The 24,980-nt window shown below is 35.1% G+C and overlaps 1 protein-coding gene and 1 pseudogene across 1 annotated transcript; both read right to left on the bottom strand.

The window, feature by feature from the left end:
- Window positions 1–1,342: 1,342 nt before the first annotated feature.
- Window positions 1,343–3,090, bottom strand: LOC143591190 (scarecrow-like protein 8; annotated as a pseudogene).
- A 15,279-nt stretch (window positions 3,091–18,369) lies between these two features.
- On the bottom strand, window positions 18,370–23,515 carry LOC143592949 (uncharacterized). The gene is made up of 10 exons (XM_077072725.1): window positions 23,409–23,515; window positions 22,420–22,632; window positions 22,117–22,253; window positions 21,910–21,954; window positions 21,776–21,829; window positions 21,559–21,663; window positions 21,267–21,467; window positions 20,254–20,339; window positions 19,107–20,173; window positions 18,370–19,026 (listed from the first exon to the last, which is right to left on the bottom strand). The coding sequence occupies exons 2-10, from the start codon at window positions 22,598–22,600 to the stop codon at window positions 18,809–18,811; spliced, it is 2,094 nt and encodes a 697-aa protein (XP_076928840.1). The 5' UTR covers window positions 22,601–22,632; window positions 23,409–23,515; the 3' UTR covers window positions 18,370–18,808.
- Window positions 23,516–24,980: the final 1,465 nt, after the last annotated feature.

Here is a 24,980-nt window from a genome sequence, read left to right as displayed (position 1 = left end):
GTTATTTTTCTACCAATAAAAGTTTAATAGGTGTCTAATGTCTAATTGATTAATTTTGACATGATAATTTACAATAATTAAATTACAATTATAATGACTGTTAGAATTATACACACACGATTCAGAATTTCAAATAAAGTAATATATAGAGTTTGAAAATTACAAATAATTTGCAAGAACCACTGTTTTTCCTTAAACAATGGGTTAACCCATCGATCCGGTTTAAGCCCAAGACTTTTCTATAAAAAAATTAGTGGCCCGTTTTCACTTTTAGCATGCAATTACAATTTTAGCCTAGCTAAATCGCAAAGAATGAAGGATTTTAAATGAATATATTAACTAACGGAAACAAGTGGACTATTTTTTATTATTAAATAATATACTTTTGGGTTATTAAGTGTTTTTTGATTATTTTTTTAGGGATTATTGTGTGCTTTTAGATTGTTATTTTTGTTTTATTATGGAATATTGTACTTTGGATTATTTTTGAGTTGAAATTGTAATCTTATGATATTATCGGGTTAACTAGTCAACCTAATTGAACCTCTCGGTACAACATGATTCAACTGGTTATACTATTTCCAAGCCCAAACCAGTTTGATGTAAAAAGCGTTTTTTAACAATGCATAGAAACCGGTTCAAACCGGCCGGTTGAATCGATAAATAGATTTCATACATGGGCTCGACATACTAAAACTACAAATCAGCTGGTTTTCCCAAAATACCGGTTTAAACCATTAAGCTGGTTTTAGCCCAAAAGATTTTTTACAATTTGTCCCCCATATTTAAAAAAAATACATGCTAAACAATTATAATTGAAACGAGTAAATTCGATTTTAATTTCTGTCTTACTGGTAACTGACAATTAAAATTTGAAAGACAAAACGTAGTCAATTGAACAAGACCTAGCCTATTGAAGCTTCAATCTCAAATCCATTCTCTAGCGTAGTGGAGCCCAAATGGTATTGCAACTTGCATTTTGTTATAATATTCTTAGTTGCAATTTGACATTCAACTATTTATTTGGGAATAATTTACAATAAAATCAAGTGTTTTTGAATTATTTTTTATTATGGATTAATTTTTAAATGATATTTTTTAATTACAAAATCTTGTAACTTTGTGTTATTTTTTTTTGTTAAATTTGCATTTATATAAAATCACAAGGCAACTATTTATCCTCATTAAACTTTTGGCTACAATTTAATTGAACCGGCTATATCATTTTTTAATCAAACCAGTACAGGTAAAATAGCATTGATTTTAAAACTTTTCCAAAAGGACTTTGTTAAACACACATCACACATGTACAAAGTTGTTAACCAAACAATGTATACACGAACACATATGTTCCCAACCTTGTAGGTTCCAAGTACCAACTTTTACACGTTGACCCCCACAATCAAACGCCACGTTTATTCCTTTTTGCTTAGGTGCGAATACACAACTAATCCAAACATCAAATAACTAATTATAATCATAATTAAACCTATAATACATTAATCAATTAATTTTAAAATTTTATTGCCAAGCAGACACCATGGTGAGAGTCCTTCCCAACCACCCAAATCCAACCCCACCTGAATCCTCTTTCACACTAAAACCCGGGTTGCCACGTGTCCCCGAGTTCACCTTTGACTTCAACGAGTCAACCGTAACTTGACTCACCGGTTTTTGATCAAACCCGGCCATCCTCAACCGGGCCCGCCATTTGCCAAACACTTCGCATCTTTCAACACGGTCCCTACCTTCACACGCAACCGAGTTCACTATTCTCCGACTCAGTCCTTCCTCTATCTTAACTCGGTCAGGGTTATCCTTCGGGATCGTCGCGTCGAACGACTCCACTAACGTCGCGTAATAACCAAACACCCCGTTCACACGCGATGTGAACGAGGCGGTATTCGTGTTCAAATCCTGCTCTGCCACCGTCACCACTGACGGTGCTAGAGCCTTCACGCGACGGAGAATCTCGTCTCTGAGATTCTCCGTGCTGACACTTTCGTCGGGGAATTTATTCAACTTAAACGCGAAATTCACCGCCAAAACGTCCCCGTCCGCAACCGCTAATCCTTGTTTACTAATTTGCGATAACTTAAAATCCAAAACATTATAATAAAAAGCAACCCCTAATTTGCTGGAAAGCAATTTGAGTCCATCACCAACAAGCGTCAACCTTTCCACGCCTCCGTTACCGAAATGTTTAAACGTCGTTAGTTTTACTGTAAGAGGTACCCCATTGTCAACCCTACACGCTGCTGCAATCGCGTGAATCAAGTACACGTATTGTAACCCGTGCCCTATGTCAAAATCCACCACATGAATATTTCTCTCAGGTCGACCCGAACACGACACCGTTTGCAGAATAACATTATTAGCCGCAACAAAAGCTAGCTTAAAACACTGGGACTTATCGTACAACAATTGAGTCGACATAATGTGTTCCTTTTGGAACAACTCGGTCGCATTGGACTGTTGTAGTCCAACGCGCACACGCGTCCGTAAAGCTGACGCTACATAAAATCCAACCCGTTGTTCAGGAGTCCCACGCGCGTTGGAACATTGTTCCACGCGCGTGATTAACTCCTCCGCATGGTCCAACTTCCCGTCCGTTATCGCCTCGGCCGCGTCTGATATTAATTGCTTTAACGAAACCGTTGCCGAAGATGATGCACACGAAGATGAAGACGACGTCGTTGGAGACGGTGATATTTTTTTCACCTGAACCGGGTTCATTAACTTCCGAACCGTTTCGGGCCAGTCGTTGTTATCTGTCACACCCGAACCTACGTCGTCTTCATCGTCAAACAAAAGCTCCTTTTCAATTTGTTGTAATCGACTCAACGTATCTGGCCGCAGTTGAGAAACAGAAGACGATGAAGATATATTAGAAACTGAAGAAACATCCGTCGTCTGTTGATTATTATTATAATTATAAACCCTGGGTTTCACGTTTCTCAAATAAACCGGTGGTTGTTGCCGGAACTGGTTTTGCTATTGGAATTCAGCCAATGATCTTTTTCCGATCAACGAGCCGGAGATAATATTATTGAAGAAACCTGGATACCGGCCGGGAAAGCCAGACGACATTGTCGCCGGAGTTAATACGAATTAATAAAAAACAAAGGGTTTGTGAATTTGATCGGAAAGCAAGAATTGGATGGATTCTTGTTTTTATAACAGAATAATAATAATAATAATAATAATAATAATAATAATAATAATAATAATAATAATATGGTGTTCCAAGTGGCTTATAAAAAGCTTCCTTTTATTGACTGGAGCCACGTATAACAAAAATAATAATAAATATATATTCTACAGTATGCGGTTTTGTTATTTAATTGGAAATTTAATATGGAAAGGTAATGTTGGATGCACAATAATATCTACGGTTAAAAAGTTATGATTTATTGTTTTGCAATGAATAATATATGTAAATTGTTTGGTTGGATTTTGATATGGTTGGCATAAAATATGATTCAATGTAGTGGAATACTAAATACAAACACCAATATTTTTACACGTTACTTAAATTGTGCAGACAAAGGTTTTAGATATGGTATTTTGTTGATAAGTTTTTAAATCATGTAATGAGTTTGTTGTCGAAAATATTTCGGTATAAACTAAAGCAATAATCAGATAAGACAGAAAATGATTTATAGAAGAACGCGAGATTCTTTTGTGTGAAATTTAAATCATGAAATTTGATTAAGAAAATAGTTTATATGAATTTTTTTATTGTAAGTGATTCGAGCCATTGCAATATATAGGTTGGTTGTTAACATATGACAACCGTTATAACAGTTACAACAGTTAATGTATGAACCTTCACAATGCTTAATATAACTTTATATACAAAACTACGAGGATCTAAAACATAATGCTAATACTGGGATTGCCAAATAAAGTCGTAGAGAGATAATGTGCCCGTTATATGATTATATAAGTGTTTTACGTAACGTGACTGTTTCATGATATTTTCATCATTTTCTAATTAAATCCAGTTACTTATTGAACTTTCCTCGTATTGTATGAGCTAAGTTATTTTATGTGTCTTTAAAGTTCTTAACTTGACTTGAAAATTGATTAAGATATTATTTTATGTACTTTTTTCTTTTTTCACTTTTGATTTAAGTATGCATTTTTAACTATAGATATATTCCAAATCGTGGTGTAGTTTAGGAAAAGACGACCTTTTCAAAGAGAATTCATGGTCTTTTACTCATTCTTAAAGCATTTTTATGAATAAACTAAAGTATTTTGCAAGCTTGTTGTTTAAAAATATAGAAATGAGAGGCAAATACATGGTAATTTACTCTTCCTAATTAAACTAATTTCATAATCCTCCAACGACCCTTGTGAATAAGGTAAAAATAAAGTAATATGTGTTTAAAATAATATAAATATAAATAAAAGAATTTTATATCTTTAAGCGAGCTGACATATCAATCTGTTAAATCATAAATGAGTTATGAGGTATCAAAAAGAGATGTTCTAATTAACCAATCGGTCTAAACCGATATTCTGGACTCGGTCCTATCCAATCTTACACGAAAAAGCTCATTTTGCTAAATAATAATTAGCTCAAAATTAGTTATTTTATGTGCACTCAAAAGTGAATTTATGATTGTTAACATTTTGACTATTATTATTATATAATATTCTTTTTGCAGCCAAATAAATTTAAATTAAGTGTTCCCTATGAAAGCATATGATAGGAAAAAATGAAAGAAGGCGCGTAAGGTAAGGTGAAGAAAATTGATATTTAAATGAGACATAATTTTAAGGAAAATTGTAACCACAGCCATCAAAACCTACGCTCTGTCCGCGGTGTCGACAGTTCTATCGATATTTTAAAAATCAGTATTTTACTGTAATATTTTAAAAACCGGTATTTTACTTGTACCGGATTGAGCTAAAAAATGGTACAACCGGTTGAACTGGGTTATATCGGGAGATTCAACCGGTTGAATAGTTTACCTTATACTTACTTATAAATATAACTTTAATCTAAAAATAACCAAAAACTAAATGATTCTTATAACAAAAAATAATCCAAAAGTTAATCTATGTTAGAAAAATAATCCAAAAGCAATCAATTTTTAAAAAATAAACCTAAAGTTTACACGTTTGAATGTTAATTGTTGGGTTAAAAGTATTTTTGAAAAAATATGGGCCGCAAATATCAAAAATTTCTCGGGCTTAAAACCGTTTTGCCGGTAAAAATCGGTATTTTAGACAAAAACCGCCGGTACGATGTTCTAGAAAACCGGTCATAAATACCGGACTCAAAATACCGGCCTAGGGTGCAAAATCCGGTTCAACCGGCCGGTTTGAACCGGTTTTTAAAACACTGATTTTACTTGTATCGGTTTAGGCTAAAAAATTGTGAATCGGGTTCTACTGGGAGTTTCGATCGGTTTAATAGTTTACCTTATAATTTTTTATAAATGTAATTTCAATAAAAAAATAACCCTAAACTAAATGATTCCTATAACAAAAAATAATTCAAAAGTTAATCCATATTAAAAAAAATAATGCAAAAGCACTCAATTTTAAAAAAATAGTTCTAAAGTTTACACGTTTGAATGTAAATTGTTGGGTTTAAAGTAAATGTTAAAAAATATGGGCCGCAAATATTAAAAATTTCTCGGGCCTTTTGCAGGTAAAAACCGATATTTTAGACAAAAACTGTCGGTACGATATTCTAACAAACCGGTCAAAAATACCGGACTCAAAATACCGTTCTAGTATGCAAAATCTGGTTTAACCGATTCAACTAGCTGATTTGAACCGGGTTATAAAACACTGATTGCTACACCATCTACGTTCGGGCTACAAGTCATCTAATCGTACCATGTCATTCACTTGAACTAGTCAATTTCTTGTTTTGTTTCCTTCCTACATAGAATATGTATGTTCCTTTTTCTTGACCTTTCTACACAAAAGTCATCTTGTTAAGTTTTTAATCGACTCAATCACTCAAAACAAAAAACAAAAATCTACCAAGTACATCCCATCATGTCACACCCCGGCTTAGGGCCTTGGCGTATGACTAATAATTGGTACCTGTTTTATAAATACATCAGAGTTGCGTGTTATTTTAGCGGAAGACTTTGGTTGAATAGAATATTAATTTATTTGAAAACTTCTTGGATAATAAATACCCGGTGTTTGTAACAACTCAGAATTTTCAAATCAATATCTTACTAAATACCGACCCTTTTCGAGGTTCGGGAAATTCATTCGGTTTATCGAGGGTAATTCATAATTATAATATTATTGTTAATTATTTATTTAATATATAATTATAACTTTTATATTTTGGCAAAATATACTCAAACTTAAACTTTAACCTCTTAGTGTTTCCACCTTCAAACTACAGGGACCATATTGAAATTTCTGTTATTATCTTTACTATATATAATACATCAAAGAATGGTAAATTAAGACGCAAGTTTTTAAGTAATTTACAAGTTTTAATGCATATGGTACATGCACACGAAGGGGTAAAGTAGTCTTTTTAACATAATTAACCCACGTTCATTTAATTTAACAAATATAATTACAATTATGGTACCCCAACTTTACTCAAATTTTGTAATTCAAGAACTACTTACAACTTTGACCCTTCATATTTACCCACTTTTAACTCAACTTTATACTTTTTTATTTTAATCTAATATGTTTTACAAAAACATGATTTAAAAAAATCCGAGCATACCTATTTAAACGGGCTTATTTTTGTCTACGTTCCAATATATCTCTTTTTTCAAATCAGATGAACGGTTTGAAATGTACAAGTTATTACTGCATAAATATATGCATGAATGTACAAGTTTTTTAAACATAAATGGTTACAACTTCATCTCATTAGTTACATATCTAACCCTTGATCTATTTGATAACAAATATATATAAACTTGTTACAATTAAAAAAAGTTCACTTATTAAATATTATACTATTTAATGTACAACTTTGACCCCTCGTGTATATCCAAATTACTCAACTTTATTCTTTTTTTTATATTCATTTTATATGTTTTACAAAAATATAATTAATAATACTCAAGTTATATAAATATCAAAATAATCAAGACAACCTCGACTTTAAGATTTCAGCTTTAGTTTAGAGCTGAGCTAAGTCGGCTTGATGTAAAGTTCGAGTCAAGCTAGCCTTGGCTCGCTAACAACCTTAACTTAAAATGTTATTCCCGCTACATTGTACGGGCACTCGACTAGTTAGTATATTATAAGCTAGACCCATTTACCCAAGATCCAAACCAGATCCTAACGCCGTATTGAGAACCCGTTTATTACAACTTGATCAATCAGCTATTATGGTTGAAATAAATTCGTGATTCGTTGATCTCTTACCTTAAACGAGTTCCACTGACGAACTAATTGTGGTAAAGATTAATATAATGAATGACAATCCCGTAAATTACGAACCAAGGCCGCCCTTAATCTTATACCTTATAATTACACTGTTAAAACTCAATTAGACTCATCCACACCTTCCTCTCAACGCATCAACACTTAACCCTAACCTAATTTCATCGTTCATTGCTGAATAGAGCAGTTTTGAAGTCCAAGTTAGGCCGCGAACCCTTGATCGTCGATCACTCTCAATTCGTTGGTATTAACGGTAATTGTTGTATGATTTATGTTTATTCAGAGTCGTCTAACAAGAACCCCAACTCAGTTTTAATCATCAAAGAGTATTGGAACTGATTGATCTTATTAGGGTTCTTAACCTGAACTGGTTCATCAAGCTTCTGGTTATTATGTTTTTTTTCGTGTTTGTACCAACAGAACTGATAGCGCAATTGGTTTGTGCATGTGTATTGGTGGTGGAGGCTGGAGGGCGCGTGTTCGAAATCCCCTTCAACCTGTTCTGTCCTATTATTTTTGGAAAACCCTTTTTTTATTTAATTTATCTTATTAAATCATAAATTGATGTTATAAATATAATAACTTGTAATTAATTAATATTTTGTATAAAACCGACATATTAATCGATTCTTTTCTAAACCTTGGATTCAAGTCATACATACATATATTTGTTTATAAATAGTTATTAAAATGAATTAAAGGTTTTAGTATTAAATAATTAAAAAGAGTTTTAATCTAACTAAAATTTATCACGTTAATTTACGTATTAAAAACACAGGTTAAAGTATTTTATAAATGTCATATATTACTATTTTTTGATTATGATCTATTATTTACGATAATAATTTAATGCAGAACCTTATATTAAACGTATTTTTTTAGATTTAAATAAACAAATATCTTTATATAAACTAAAAAGTTTTATAAATAATTATTTAATTATTTTATGTATATTATATAATTAAGTAAACTTTTATAATAAATATTTAACTTCCGTAAGAATATACTCGGTCATCAAATATCGAACGTCTACCTAGCTTTAGATTCCTTGTTGAGATCATAGTTATTTATTCCGTAATTATTGTTACTTAGGATTTTCTCGTCGGTAACTCTCGAAGAGCGTGATTCATCGCTTCCTTACTGTTTGCATATTCGATCAGGTGAGTACCACATTCCCCTCTTTTAACTCGTTTTCATACTGTTTTGGAGACATATGCATAAATTACTTTTACATACACACTTATACTCAAAACTGCAACTTTGTCTTATGTGTTAACAACTTATACCTTACTTGTTTATGTGCTTATTTGCTTTGTATGTTTTCGCATTCGGAGAGGTCCAACATAATCTCAGTCTAGTATGATCATACGCCAGTCGTTATAGCCTTTGTGCTTCTCAACATCTCAGTTATACTTTCTCATTTGGTTAATTTGTTATTCTCATATGACTTGTTGCAAATACTTATTTTTATACTATACTATATGCACACTTAAACTGGTGTGTTGCTCACTCAACATGTGTTGTTGACAAAATTCTATTTTATACGCATATGCAGGTTGGTGAAGACTTAGTGAAGACTTTAGTTAGAAGAATATTTTAATCAAAAAGTATAAAAATTTGTATTGTTGTATAAATTATGTACTTGTTTGTATTTTGATTTATTTGAAAATTGAATTTAATTAATAGATATTGTCATTTAAATATTGCATGATAGTAACCTTTGAAAAGCTGTGAGCAATCAGTCCGCCCCGACATTTTCGCCGTAGGTTGGGGTGTGACTGTGTTTGATTTATAAAGCTTGTTGAAATACTGTTTGTAATATTTTAATAATTAAAAACTTAGCCATCATTACCTTGCGAGCATTTAACTCCATGAATGTCTTGCTACCTGTACTAATCTGTATTCCCTGAAATGTGGGGAAAAACACGTCAGCTATATGCTGGTGAACATGTATGACTCAATAAAACATTTTGAACATTATAATACAAATATAGTTTTCTCTACAATCTCAACAGAAGCATTTCTACTTCTGGTCTATGTACCACTGCCCTACACACAGAATTGTTCCCGAGCCACGTAGCCCTTACCGGGAGACTTGTAATGACCATTAGCCCGCGGCCACGTAGCCTTAGAATGATTAGGTTGAACGGTTATGTTTGGATCCAGACACATGTGTATTCGGTCTAAGTTGACTTTATTTTCTATTTTGTATTATAAAGTTTTAGAGATTACTCGATCTCATGTAGACATTGATTGACTCGTTAAGACAAACACCCGTTCGTCTCATTGAGTATAAATATATTTTGACTGATCAAAAAGGTTTGAACGTATTCACCTGTGATTGTCTGTTCTGAATGATTAGTGATCTCGTTTGAAACCTTGACTGTGAATGATTGATTGATTGATGATTGACCTATTATAAAATAGGTTTATATAAATATCCAGATCGTTACTTGATCCGGCTACAGACCCTTAGTCTGGTTTTGATAGCTTTGAACCTTGATTGATCATTTGTTTGAATAAAATATTGAGACATACAGTCTTTTTATTTATTTACCAAATCATATGCTGAGTTTCTCCTTCATGAAGAAACATCTATAATCTGTTTCTTCTTCAAGAAGAAACATTCATTGACCGCTAGTATTGAATGTAAAATCTTATGTTTCTTAATCATAAAGAAACAATGTTTTTACTACATTCCTTGCGTATGAAATGCTATGTTTCTTAATCGTTAAGAAACTATATTTTGACTATATCCTTATGAATGAAAATATATGTTTCTTAATTGTAAAGAAACATTACTATAATCCTTGTATGTTAAAGCTTATGTAAACATATTTATGATCAAGGTTTTGGGCTATATCACTGACTATGGTCTAAGCCATATAATATAATAATAAAATAATGACTTAGGCAGAACCCCTACCTTACACGGGTATTCGGAGTTTGATTACTAAGATTGATTGAGCAGCACTTCTATTTTCTAACGCGTACTAGAGCTTACACAGTCGGGGCCTCATAGCTTGGCACGCATTACGATGCTTGGCGCGCAAAACGAGGCGACATATGGTGGTCGTCGTGTTGTGCACGTACTTCGAGGTATTGTCGGTATGTGGCACGGATTACGAGGTGACGATTGTCGGGTCGGCACGGAAATCGAGGTAGTGAGAGAGTAAATCTAGAGAGAGAAACAATTTGGTGTGAAGTGGAAATGAGCCGTGACCCCTCTATTTATGGGCTGATCTTGCATCCTATCGCGATACGCGATGGGTCTTGGTGACCCCGTCACGTATCGCGGCGCCGCAAAAGTACGCCGCCATACTCAGTGCTGACACGTGTCCGCTGACTCATCAAGGTCCATCACGATATGCGATGACCTGTGTTCTGGGCTCATCGCGTAGCGCGATGGGTCCCTGAACTCAATTTTTCACTTTTAGTCCTTTGTATTAGCTTGTCATTTCCGGGTCTAACTCTTAGCTCATATATATTTTTGTTTTTTACTTTGAACTAGTGTTATGTATTTATATTACATGCAAACCGTCATATTTATAATAATAAATTATTATGTTGGTAGGTGTAAGTAATATGAGTTAAGGTAAGATTCGTGTCATCCAAATATGTCTTTCAATTTGGTGATTGACAACTCACAGTTAAGGGATAAGTTCTTGTAATTAACTTTATCCAAGAATTCAATCATTAAATGATATACATTTTCTTAGCATTTAGCATTCTAATGCAGTAATGTGTGTATATATAAATATATACATACATATTTATTTATTATCCTTAGACGATGTTAGATGGTTTTAAATGTTCTTTTATAAAACTCAACTGATCATTTCTTTTATTAAACGTTTGACTTACAATATTACCGATATAAACCGAAATACATATTTTAATATCCATGTATATATTTGGACCATTTTTATGTCATTATAATTATTATTTTAACCTTTTAACTTTTAAAGTTGACATTTTGACATGTAATTTTGGCGGGTGTTACACATCCATAGCCAAGCTACATAAAGACTCTTATAAGGGTGGGAAACTGCTTCTACGGTTTTCATGTCAAAATCCCTCAAAAATCAAATTGATTGATGTGGTGGAGAGCAAATCGATTTATGCAAATCCAGATACCAAACTGTGACAAGAGACAGAGAGAAGAAGAGAGACAACGAAATGTCAATCGATAGAAAGGAAAAAAATATGATCCACTTGGGTTTTTATACTTTCTTTCTTTTAATACAGGGATATTGGTTTTAATACTCCCAACTTTTACTCTGGTTAATTTTTTTTTTCCTATTTAGCATGTGACAAAATCAATAATTGGGTAAGACAAAAATGAGTACTTCAAAGAGCGAATTATAAGATCCTAACAAACTATAAGATGCTACCTCATCTCATTTGCTACTTAGCTCATTGGTTACAAGTAGACAAAGTTGCTATTGAGCTTTGGTTGCTATCGACCTGTAGCAACCAAGTTTCTACCAAGCAATTAGCAATTTACTACTTATTTTAATGCAACCCAGCCAGTGTCGTTACCCCTTGGACTAGGGGCAGAGCCACTAAGAGCCCAATATGGTCACACGAATCAATTGACTTTATAATTTTATGTAGAAGCGATATATGAAAATTTTGAGTGAGCCCATAGCAAAGAGTTAAGGCTGTTGTAGTTTCATATTAACTTTGTATCCCTTGAACCTTCTACCTTGATGAGGTCTTGAGTTGTAGTATTGCTAAACCCGATTTTTGTTATTTCTTTTAAACCATCATTTTTGAGTTTTTATGACTATCGATATGATAAACCATCAAAACCCATTGACCATTCACGGATCACACTCGATTTCAGCCTCTGCCCTCCAACAATTTCACCCTCTCACGACCAACAATCTCTTGTTTAGACAAGCATATCACCCTAACCCGACCCGAAAGGACAGAAAGATCTCACATTCAGTTATACAAAAACTGATCACCGAAAAAAGAGGAACTCGTATGGGAAAAAAATCATGGATGCAAAAGCGTTGTCTCGGACCCGCCAAGGTCTCGAAGTCATATACTTCGTATCTCTAAATTCGTTTGTCATGTCTTCTCCTTTAATCTACGTCTACGAGCAAATCCTTACTATTCAACAGAGTATGATGACACTAACATTACCAACATATTATCCACTAAAATAACTGAGATTAATGTGTAATTTTAAAAAAAGTTTAGACTAAAACTGTAATATAGATATAACTTAGCAGATACACGTATAGTTGTAACATCCCGAAATTTCCAAAATGATATTAATTATATTACTTAATAATAGAAGGAAAGTTGACTCGGGTTCGGGAAATAAATAATAGAGTAGGAGTCGGTATGAGTCGGGCTAGTGTTGGATTAATGGGGACGGGTTAAATGAGAATGGGCCTTAGGTCCATGGGATTTCAGGGATATAAATATCCCCTAAACCCAAAAATATCTTCATTTCCTTACTTTCTACACACACACTCCAAAAAACACACACACCATCTACACCGCCGCCGGGCCGAGGAGAGGAACGGCAGATCCGAGAGAGAGAGAGAGCGATTAGTTGTGTTAACAAGTTAAACGAGACCCAAACAAGCTCAAAAAGGTATGATTCTTGATCTTTGAAGTTTAAAGATCCAAGCTTTTTAGTGTATAAACGACCGAAAATGGTCGGGAAGCGTAGTGGGTGATATTGAACCATAGCAAGGGTGTTAAAATCGCTCAAAATGCTGGACAGAAACCGAACAGCGGCTGATCTGGGCAACTTCGCCTGCAACTGGGCAACTTCGCCTTCAAAGCGATGAACTTCGCCTGCAAGCTAAGTTCACCTGATGAACTTCGCCTGCAAGCTAAGTTCGTCTGATGGCAACTTCGCTGTAAAGTTAAGTTCGCCTAACTGGTAACTTCGCCTGAGGCCAAGTTCGCCTGATGACAACTTCGCCTAAAGCTAAGTTCGCCTGATGACAACTTCGCCTAAAGCTAAGTTCGCCTAATGACAACTTCGCCTAAAGCTAAGTTCGCCTAAGGTTTAACTTCGCCTAAAGTCAAGTTCGATTAGAAAATAAATTAAAAATCTAATGAAAAATGTGTTAAGACAGTTAATGGAAATAAAATTTTTCCAAGTTGACCTGGCAGCTCGACCCCAGCCAGGGGCTCTGCCCCTTGGACCCTGCTAGGGGCTGCCGCCCCTAGACCCCGCTGCCAGGGGCGCTGCCCCCGGACCCCCGTTCGTTGTGGGTAGTAGTTAAGACTGGAAAGATGATATGAGTAGTGATAGTTGTTTGATACGTGTACTTGTTATACAGTCAGCCGTGCACAACTGAAGAAAGGGATTACGATCAACGGTGAACGTAACCGTGTTCAGGTGAGTTTCTAGCCCCATTCCTTGTTATGTTTTCGGGGCTGTGTGCATACTCGATGTGTTGTTAATACATTTATCCTAAGTGATAAGTGTATGTCATATGTGATATGTGTGATAGATATGAATGATTGTTTGTCGGTAAGCGAACGATCTTCGGATATTGCGCGTACTGTCAGGTTAAAAATAAAGGTACGAATATTATATATCGAAGATGTAAGAATATTTCAAATGAATACTTGTCGGGGCGTGAACGATCTTCGGATATTGCACGTAACGACAAGGGGTATGGTTGTTAAATGAATGAGGTAAAGAATGCCTAGAGTGTTCTTATGTTATAATGTAAGTATGTGTATATAGGTACACGAATGGCATGTGAGTTCTACGTTCGACATAGTAAGTTAGGATGGCAAATCCCTCTAGCTTCTGTCGGACATAGACTCGGCTGGTAATGGCGTAGTTAAGGACTGCGAGCCTTATACGTGAAGTAGATGATATATGTAAACGTAGATAAGGACTGCGAACCTTATACGTAATGTAGATAGGCGTCAGCATAGGAAAGGACTGTGAACCTTATACGTGCTGATTTTGTAGCATAGGGGAGGACTGCGAACCTCGTACGTGCTATGAATTAGGTTGCAACATAGGGAAGGACTGCGAACCTTGTACGTGTTGTGGATGTATTTCAGCATAGGAAAGGACTGTGAACCTTATACGTGCTGATTTTGTAGCATAGGGGAGGACTGCGAACCTCGTACGTGCTATGAATTAGGTTGCAACATAGGGAAGGACTGCGAACCTTGTACGTGTTGTGGATGTACTATGGTATAGGGAAGGACCGCGATCCTTGTACGTACCATAAATGATGAACATAGGTAAGGACTGCGAACCTTGTACGTGTTCACGACCTTGAGTACAGGTATAGACGGTGAACTATGAACGTACTCTCGGTAGACTGAGGTTAGTGATTGTAGATATGTATGTATGTATGGTAGCAAGTATGTATGTAGAACAGAAGGGTAACTAGTGAAGTATGGATATGTATCTACGGATATGTATGTATGTGTATGTATTGTATGGCGTTCGATTAACTAGAACTCACTCAGCGTAGCTGACTTTTAGTATGCACGCAGGTGAGCTGGTTATAGAGTTAGCATGAGGATAACACGGCATGGATTGAACGGCTGGCATCTGAAGAAAGAAGTAAAGATGTTTTAAATATAAAGTTTTGTGTTATGGTATCAAAGAAAAGATTTAATGTTTTGTAACAAATGATTGATGTTTTATGTTCCGCGAAAAGTTTTAATAAACTCTGATTTGAAAAACTGTGTTTATGAGTAAATCCGACGCTAAAGTAGGGTCACCGGGTTCGAGGCCTTACAATAGTTACTTACTATTATATATTGTTAGTTAATTATAAATTATAATAAAGAAAATACTAAAAAAATTCCATTATACTCAACAATGGCAAGAACAATAACAAGAAGAAGAAGATTTAACTGTTACATGGGCACGCCCTTCGATTCCTTAATATATCTTTTTAAAGACATGAAATCTAACTAAACCACTTGTCCAGCTTTATGTCATCTCCGTGTTATAAGTTGGTTGTGGCTCAATGGTAGAACACTCATTTTACAAGTGAGAGGTAGTGGGATCAAACCTCACTACCACCAACTTATATGGGAGATATGAGGGATGACTCTGGCTTGCCAGAGTTCGAGTCCTGATGTCACCCGGTTTTACCGGCTCCTCGCTGTCGTGCCGTTTGGCGGGCGTGGGGTTCAGGTTTTATCCGGTGAATCCCTCAACAGGTGGACCGCTAGGGGCTCCGTCCGTCCGGACTAGTGGCCGGCTCGGGTTACCTTTAGCCAATGGGGGCCGCGTACGGGATACCCGGCGTTACTTAGTTGGCCGTTCAAAAAAAAATGTCATTTCCGTGTTACTTGCTTCATAAAAAAGTATACAATCGTTAGTTACTAGTTAGTTACTATATGAAATTGTTTTCAAGATTAAAGATGACTACTTTTAATACAAGAAAACAAGTTTTAAACAAGAATATTAACTAAACTACGTATTTACTCATAGACGATATCACGATAACTAGCTGAAATTAATAAAATTTAAAAGACAAAATATGCGGACATCAAAAGTTGTTAGAAAAAAATAAAGTTACAATTTAGATGTCTACTTTCAAACTTGTCAATTATTTCATAACAGATAATTTGTTAATGATTATAAATAACAAAAAAAAAGCTGGCAATCATACTCCCCACAGTGAAGCTGATAACAGAAAAGTATAAACTATGATGCAACATGCTTTTGAAGTTTTCACAAACCTCAAGCACAATAATTGTTTTTGAATTAAGAATTTGTCTTTCGTAAAAGTCCCTTCGTAAAATAATAATTTTGTTAAATAAAATTACAATTCTTGTTAGAACATCCACAACTCATTCTCTATACATATTCATATAATTATATTAGAAAACACTATTTTTCTCTTTTTTTAATTAAATAATATTTTTTATAAATTATTAATCAATTTTCTCTCAACTCCACTCACAACGACTTAAAAAGATATTAAAAAAATTAAACGATGTGATGAATGTATTTATAAATTTATTGATAAACAATAACATTTTTTCTATCCACTCATAACCACTTTCTACAATGTACAAAACTCCCTCACATTTTTATGGAATGGATTGTGAATGCTCTTGCAATTAACAAGATACAGAAGAAAACACGGTGGTGGTCGGGGACATTCTGTCTAACAAAGGTTCTTTGAAAAATATCATGAATATTCCAAAATAACTCATCTATTACCCAGGGTACAACAAGCTTTACTCTTGGGAGACTAGAGCATATGAACTTTTACTTTAGTTGCTCAGTGGAATTAACCCTAGACTATTGAAAATCTACGTGTATGTTTTGTTGTGAACTCGTGATTTGTGGTATGTTTTCAACCAAGAAGCATGTTTGTTTTACATTGAAACCAGAATATGATGTTAATCTAGACTAAACGAAAAATAAATTGTATGAACGTGTTCAATGCAAATTCAGTTAATGTTTTCGAGCGAAACTGAAAACCTTTCTTTCAAATTCACAAAATTAATTCACCTATAACTATCTTCCGTCAATGGTGACTGACCGCAGGAACTAACTTCAACAATAAGTTGGTATTTGCTCATCAAGTGGTAACTCATGCGTCCAGCAACTAATCAGTGCAAAATGTGTCATCAAAGATTTCACTCATAGCCCATAGCACAAATGTGTTGGTTAAAGCAACTATAACTAAGGCTACCGGCTAGGGCTGCCCGCGATGATGTGGATGCCAAGGTGGCACCACCCTTTCCACATGCAACGTTGGGTTGCGCCTCCGGAGTGCGATTTTTTCTTAGGTACATACGGCTACATGCATTTTTATTATTTTTTCTCTCTCGCACAATTAATATTTAATAGATATAATATGGGTTACACACTTACATGTGGGAAGGATCTGTATGGTAGTGTTGAATAAAAGTGTGTTTGGGTAAAAAGTTGATGTGATATGCTGACTAGACCTGTATGTGAGAAGAATGAGTTGTAGCGTTCCGGATAATCTAAGATAGACTTTCATTTATATACAACTAGAAAGTCCGGTCCTCCCATGATATATGTGGAAAAATTTCCACCTATTTTTCACAGCTTTTACATTTTAGGTAGAACATTTTCACAGCTTTGCTATTAGCTTTCTTCGTATATCTTAAAAGTTTTACATAACTTTCTTCATGTGAAATTACATCAAAAGCCTATCTGTCTTGTCAATTTTCTTGGCACATTGTAATCCCATAACATTATTATAGTATGATAGACACATGCTAAACAGGACTTGTAACGTTGATGCCATGCCCTAGATGCACATCTTCAATCATTCTTTTGCGTTTCTTCCATAACTCTTTGCATATCTTGGTGTCCTTGTTCTTCATATGGCATTGTTACCCTATAGATGGAAGAGATCTATATTAATTACGCATACTACTCTAGGGACATTCGTTTATTGTCAATGTTATATTGGTTATTTGGTTGTATGGATTAGATACACTGATAACTTGTTGCTACAAAAAGACCCCAGAAGTGGTTGCCTGAATTGTTGCAACGGTAAAAGAGGTGAACCAGTCACGGTCTTCTTAAATGTGCATGCTGATGTAAATAATGTGAAGACTGTTAGAAGGGTCCTATGGCCGAAGCCTCACGGACCATCTCAAGTTAGCTCATATCTCATCAGAATAAACATGCTATGCTACAAGAGTAAAAAGAGAGCAAGCAAGCCATGGCTCATGGTCCAAGGTCTTTTCCAAAGTGGGCATTAATTTTTATTTCAAATGGTTATCATAATTTAGGATGGCAAAAGAGTTGGGTCTGACAAACCTATTACTTTTTTAATCCCATAAGCAATTAAAATATTCAACATTTCAACATGACTACAAATGTTAATATTAAAATTTTAAACTATGCGGTAACAGAAAAATATATATATATATACAAAAAGACATAACCTTCTGGAAGTTAACTATTTATAATATTAACGTAATGAATAAAAAAAATATTGGTCAGTGGTCCAACCCAAAATATACTGTTTCGATCCTACTCATTTTAATCGATCTATAACGGAGAATAACCTAATACCCCATTGTCCCATTCTCTATGATCTGTATGGACCAACACGAGCTTATTTTCTAGAATTACAATATTCAAAAATTGCAAGCAGAATGTAACCAAAGCCACATAATGCTTTGCAAAACTATAGGCATATAGATGAAAGAAAGGCAGCTATTGCTACAAAAATGCTGATTAAACTACATGAAGCTTATTACCAAAAAAATGGTACCCAAATCAGCATTAGACGAATAGACGGTAGCTAAAAGGAAAAAAAAACCAATATGAGGTCGGGGACCCAAAAAAAAACTAAACCGACTGTAAGAACGTCATAAACTATTCTCTTTTTGACAAACTCTTTGTAAACAAACAGTGTCATCGGGTATAACCTAAACATTGCTTCAGCTTCTAGTAAACGGGTTTCTGCTTTGGAATGTACCTGGTTTTTACACTCTTGGGCTTTGTCCTAAACTTGGGTTGAACATTTGCATGAATTGAAGAATCGGGTCCCTCTGCGTGACCCTTTGAAGACTCAGACAATTGATGGTCATCTTGGACCTCAGGTGGCTCCGGTGCTGATGTTAAAACCAACTCCACATGTTCCCCTGAAACTGCCTCTTTCCATCCTGCCAATTATGTTGATTGAACAAAGCATGATTTATGAGATTGTTATCAAAAAATATAAAATAATAATAATGAAGCTTACGCTGAGCGAGAAAATCTTTTGCTGCATCAATAGAAAATGGCATCAAGTTTCCACTGGTCTCTTCACTAACATTCAACTCACTCGACTGGCTACTACTCTTGGTGGTCAAAGTTTGGTCAACGCTTCTTGCGAATGTTATATCCTCCTCCAATATCTGACCTTTGCTCCCATCCGCCTGTCGGGCCCTCCTAAGCTTGATATTGGAACTATTTGAGACATTTTGGACACTTTTTGTCTTGACTTCCATGTTTACACTTTCTTGAAACTCAGGTTCTGGACGGTTGACCTGATTTTGACACGCACTTTTCTTCACGGTAACGGATATGGAACCAATCATCAGCTGACAGCTGTTCACAGCTGTATGATTATCTGCATCATTTTGTACTCTAGATTTTACAATGTTTTCCGGTTTAGGTTTCTTGGTCCAAATTTTACCACTGTTATTAACCCTTTGTTCTCTGTGCTTGTGTGGCTGTTCCCATCCATTTTGATTATTATTATGATGACCATTTCTTTGTGGCCTTGACACCTGTCGTCCAGCAGTGAAATGTTGTAAGCTGCCGGTCATCTTCTGTGGTTCATTAACAGTTGAATCTGAATGATCAATGGCTTGTTCAGAGCTTGACAACTGAACAGGATCGAGGGCCGTGATTATATTTTCATCTGAGCTGGACTTCTCAGTTATATCAGAAGCAGTGTATAAAGAACTACCATTTTGAATATTATGGTGACCATTTCTTTGTGATTTTGGCATCTGCCATCGGGTGAAATGTTGTGAACTGTTCATCTTCTGTTGTTCGTTAACAGTTGAATCTGAATGATCAACGGCTTCTTGATAGTTTGATGACTGGGCAGGATCGAGGGGTGTGAGTGTGATTATCGTATCATCCGGGGTGAGAGGATCAATCACTGAGATCTGAGGGCTGGGATTCTCTGGTGATGACACACTCTCAAATGTATCAGAAGCAGTGGATAATTCTACCTTTATGCCATCAGATTGCTCCCTTGCTCTCTGTTCCTTTTGCCTAATCTTTCTTTGTCTTTTCCTTTCTAACAGCTCAGCTTGCCTACATCCATATCATGAAAACAGGCACAACTTTGATCAGATTATATATACACAGAGACACACACATACACACTCACAAACCTCCTCTGAGCAGCTTCTTCTTCCTCTACAAGCAACTTCTGGCATCTCAATGCTTCAGCATCTTTGTCTGCAAGCCAAGCGTCCACCTAACCAGATTTAAAATTGTATGATGTATTATATAAGTGTTATCATAATCATGTATACAAATTTTCCTTTATTTTCCTTCAGTTTCAGGTTTTTTGTTCATGCCATCTTTGGATACCAACTCAATGATGGCATGCTTGTTTCTACGTATTTACAATGTTGATATGTCCAATAGCATATACTCATATCACAAGTAAAAATCTTTGAAGTTCAGAGTCGTACATGGAGTTTTCACCATGAATTTATCTGTTGAGCCTAATTTGAAGGTTACCCATCACTAATTTCAGAATCTTAGCTGCATTCAAGTAAAACATAATCATAGAAATCATGGGTATCTCTGTGACATTATTTAAATGTTGTAGCTGAAAAATGATTGTTAAAAATTTTATGGTAGTTGTTTGAAAGACATATTTCTCCACCTCTTCCAGCATGAACTTGATTTGGAGATAAAGCAGCTATTTTAAAATTAAATTAGTAGTGAAATATCAAATTATGTCTATATCATAGACACTTCAAGTAAGCCTCACAGTTAAACATCCGCATGTCACTTATTTCGTGTTAGTGTTAGTTTTATTTACACCAAAGAAACATTAAACATGCTTTATTTATACTCAGAATATGTTGACTTCTGGTCTACCAAAAAAAATACAAGTGTGAAAACCAGGAAGTACATTCAAACATAGATACAGTCTTAAAACTAAACCTTTAAAAATCACTAGATAGACCACTAGATAGACTTAGTTAATAATATCCACCTTTGAAGTAAGAAAATGTTTTATACTGGGCAAACGAGTTTGTGATTAAAATTGTAATAAACAAATGAACTTATCTAATACTGTAAAATGCCTGCTAGAAAATGTCTTAAGAAACGTTTTGGACCTATCGTGATAACATGACTGTTGACTAATATATAGGTGAACAGAATATACCAATTTTTGTTCAACAAGAAAACTTGTGCAAGCAATTAAGTTTTTCATCTCAAGACCAATTTTCCCAGCTTCCCCATCAAAGACATATTTTTTCAGTGATTCAGCTGTTCCAGCACATAGAAATGTTCCCTCGCTAGCATCATCAAGGACACCGAATAATTCTTGGGAAGAAAGCCTGAAAGATCTACCTTGAATAATATCCTGCAAGTAAGCATTCCTACGTAATCCTCATATATTAAAATGATATCAAAACTGAATAAAAGCAGTAGAATAATATATTGAAGATAACTACCACAAGTGTTGAGCCAGCCTTCACATATACTTGTGGAAGAGATAGAAAATCTGATTTTCGTAGATTAGCTGCAATACTTTTTACTATAGAAGAGCCTGGAACTTCCTAAATGAAAGGGGCATTTAATAAAGTTTGACACATGTGATTTTAGAAGCGGAAGCCAAAACTTAAAAAATAATTTGACATTAAAACTAAGGACAATTTCAGAGCTAAATACCTCAAGATTAACATCCTTGAAAGACATAATCTCCTTAGCTTTATCATCATCAAGCTGCAAAAAGACACATTGCTGAGCAAAGTGGAGCTGAAAAAAGATAAATTCAAGCCCCTACTACAAAAATAAAAGCGTACCTTATCCCAAAATGCTCCAAGGATATCCATATGCTTTTGAGGCTCCTAAACATTAAATAATATCAATAAAACAAACCAATCATATACATGGTGAACGTGATTATAATCAGGTAGTTTAAATTAAAAACTCTCAACATTTTCCATAAAAATGATTAACATTTGGGTAGGCGTTCTATTAAGTATTATTTATTATTATTATAAGAAAACCTTATGAAAGTTCATAGACCGGCGATGCACTCTTATATGTCTTCGATAATTGATAGTTGAACAGAACTCACGAGCACACTTATCACACTTTAGCATCTGAACCTTCATAGGAGTTAGAAAAGACCATCCAGGGAGATCTGCACATAGAGAAGACACTGCCAGGTCAACTTATAATAATACTGCAATATAAAACTACCAACTATGATATCCAGCCAACTAGAAGGCACACACAGGTCCCAACTTAGGCTGCATATAGTGAATGATAAACAATACTGTTTAGTGTAGCTAAAGATTTACTGTTACCATTCTGATCAAAGGTATGAAGTAACTGTATCCACTGCGTAGGGCTATCCCCGGTCCTTGACAGTGTATATATAGGTTCTCTCCCAACAGCTTGCCTGATGAAAGTATCCAAGGAACCCGTCCCCTCTTCTGATTGCATTGCTTCTAGGGTACTGGTGTCCAAAAGTTTCACAACAGGCATCTGTTCAAATATTACTTTTCTCCACACCGAGACTGCATAACAGAATCTCAATAAGCAGTTTGAACATAATACAACTAAAGAAAAATAACTAAGCTAAACCTTTGACGATGAAAATCTGTATCAAGTAATTTTAATACATTTTAATAAACTTGTAGACTAAACTGTTCCAACTTACAAACCTATCGAATTGCATCCTCCTCTACTTCAATCTCATTTCTAATAAACAGGGCCAGGCCCACCCAGCATTTTCGCTCGGTGGTGTAATTTTTCCGATTATATGTATTGAGCCCGGCCCATCCAAATTATTGTTCAAGATCCTCCGGCCCACCCATATTATGTGTACTGGACGCCCTAATTACAATGCTGAACCAAACTACCAATTCATGACCTAACTGAGACCTAATTCGGTGCAAAATAGGCAACAAAAACTAATCGCAAACGCTAATTAAGTAACATAGCCATTAACCGAGTACATATTTCGATTCGACGTCATAGTTCAAAACTTTGTGTATAATTATTAGACTAATTACAAATAATACTAATAATAATAATAACTGATTGATCGTAGAGTTCATACATAACACGCACACACAGAAATCAATACAAAATGTAAAAAGCATTAATGAATGAAATGATGGAGGCAACATATAAACAAACGATAAGTTGGATAGCATCAATAAGCAGATGAAAGTAGAAGTGACGTCACGAGTGCTAGGGTTAGAAATAAGAAACACGTGATTAAAAATGATAAGCACGTGAAGAAGAAGGTTAGTTAGAGAGAGAGAAAGAGAGAGTTTGTTTAACGTACATAGCAGTGTAGGCCGCAGGGGTGTTGTTGAGAGATCGCCGACGACGGAAAGACGGCGAAACGATTGTATTAGAAACTGCGGACGGTGTATGTGTATGTATGTATGTGTGTGTGTATGTATAGGTTGTGACGAAGAAGGCAAGCAGTCGGCGAAAACTTGAGGCAGGGTGATTTGGAACGAGATGGTGCCTCAGGAAAAGTATATATATATATATATATATAACAGGGAGGCCTTTTTTTCCTTTTTTTTTAACTTCAACAAACAACTTCGGTACGGGCCACGGGGTGACCTAATGGTTAAAAGCTACTGCTGGCAGGTCTAAACCAGTCATACGAACTACAAAACTCTTAAGTGTCTTCAAGTAGAGGTGAGCAGAAAACCGAATTAACCAAAATGAAACCGAGTTAGCCGAAAAAACCGCACCGAACAAAACTGAACCGAAACATTAACCGACGGTTAATTTTTTTGTTTGTTTGAAAAAACGAATTTATGGTTTCGATTTGGTTATCCATTTTTAAAAAACCGAACCGAACCGACTGATGGTGATAAAGATTATCAAGATGATGAAGAATGAACTAAACTTTGAAGATGAATAAGATGATGAAGACTTTGACTAAACTTATTATGCTTTTTAATTAAGAACTTTGTTGAATTTTAAACTTTATTTAGCAACTTTGTACTCGTATAGTTTCACGTAAAACGTGTCTATTTTTGTATTCAATATATATGTGTTACTTTAATACGTTCTTATACAAGCTTAAAATATGCATTTTCATTTTTCTTTTTTTGCAATGTCTACATAGAATTGAAAAATAAAAACCGAAAATAACCGAACCGAAACCGAAAATAACCGGAAAACCAAAAACTGAAAACCGAACAATTTGTATATTCAAATAACCGATTACTTCGGTTTCGGTTTGGGTTTCGTCTAATAACCAAACCGAACCATGCTCAGCCCGACCTCCAAGTTATCTCTTTTCAGGAAAACGCACTCGCCTGAAGGTTCACTGGTGATAAAACCCGAACTCCCCCATGATCGAACAGAAGATCACAAAATTTATGATCTTCTATAATTGAGTCACTCACGCTCTCTATAAAATGTTATCTGTAGAAATCAAACTAGATCTCTGTTGAAGAACCGAGGTTTGGTATGAGATAGTGTTTGGTATAGTTTTTTTACTAATAATTAACAAATATAGTTTTTTTACTCATTATATGAAATTCATAACTTGTAAATTAAGATAGTGTTTGGTATCCAGGAATGACAGAGATAATGAAATGATTCGTTACGTGGAAATAAAAAAAGGTGGTGTTTGGTTACTTAATAGAATGGAATCATCCATTACACATGAAATCTCATTCCATCAAAACTATTCCTTCCTACCCTCTTCTTTTTTTTTCATTTCATTTATCCTTCACCATACTTTCACAACACCACCACCACCTAACAACAACCACCACCACTACCATCGCCACCACCACCACCTGACCGCCACTGTTGCCACCACTGCCGCCACCGCCACCACCACCGCCACCTTACCACCAGCGCTACGATCGCCATCTGACCATAA

This window comes from Bidens hawaiensis, unplaced genomic scaffold (assembly GCF_021521415.1).
Source record: "Bidens hawaiensis isolate Kalapana, Puna unplaced genomic scaffold, B.hawaiensis_p1.1 tig00001685_1, whole genome shotgun sequence".
Classification (NCBI taxonomy): domain Eukaryota; kingdom Viridiplantae; phylum Streptophyta; class Magnoliopsida; order Asterales; family Asteraceae; genus Bidens; species Bidens hawaiensis.
The sequence above is the reverse complement of the archived record's forward strand: the minus strand, read 5'-3'. Positions and strand labels throughout refer to the sequence as shown.

Bases quoted from the DNA above. Each gene is read 5' to 3' on its own strand.
- LOC143592949 (XM_077072725.1), bottom strand. From the start codon at position 22,600: ATGCCTGTTGTGAAACTTTTGGACACCAGTACCCTAGAAGCAATGCAA. The intron at 22,254-22,419 runs GTAACAGTAAAT...CTCTATGTGCAG, and splicing joins TCATACCTTTGATCAGAATG to ATCTCCCTGGATGGTCTTTT. The intron at 19,027-19,106 runs GTAAGCTTCATT...CATAATTGGCAG, and splicing joins AAAAGATTTTCTCGCTCAGC to GATGGAAAGAGGCAGTTTCA.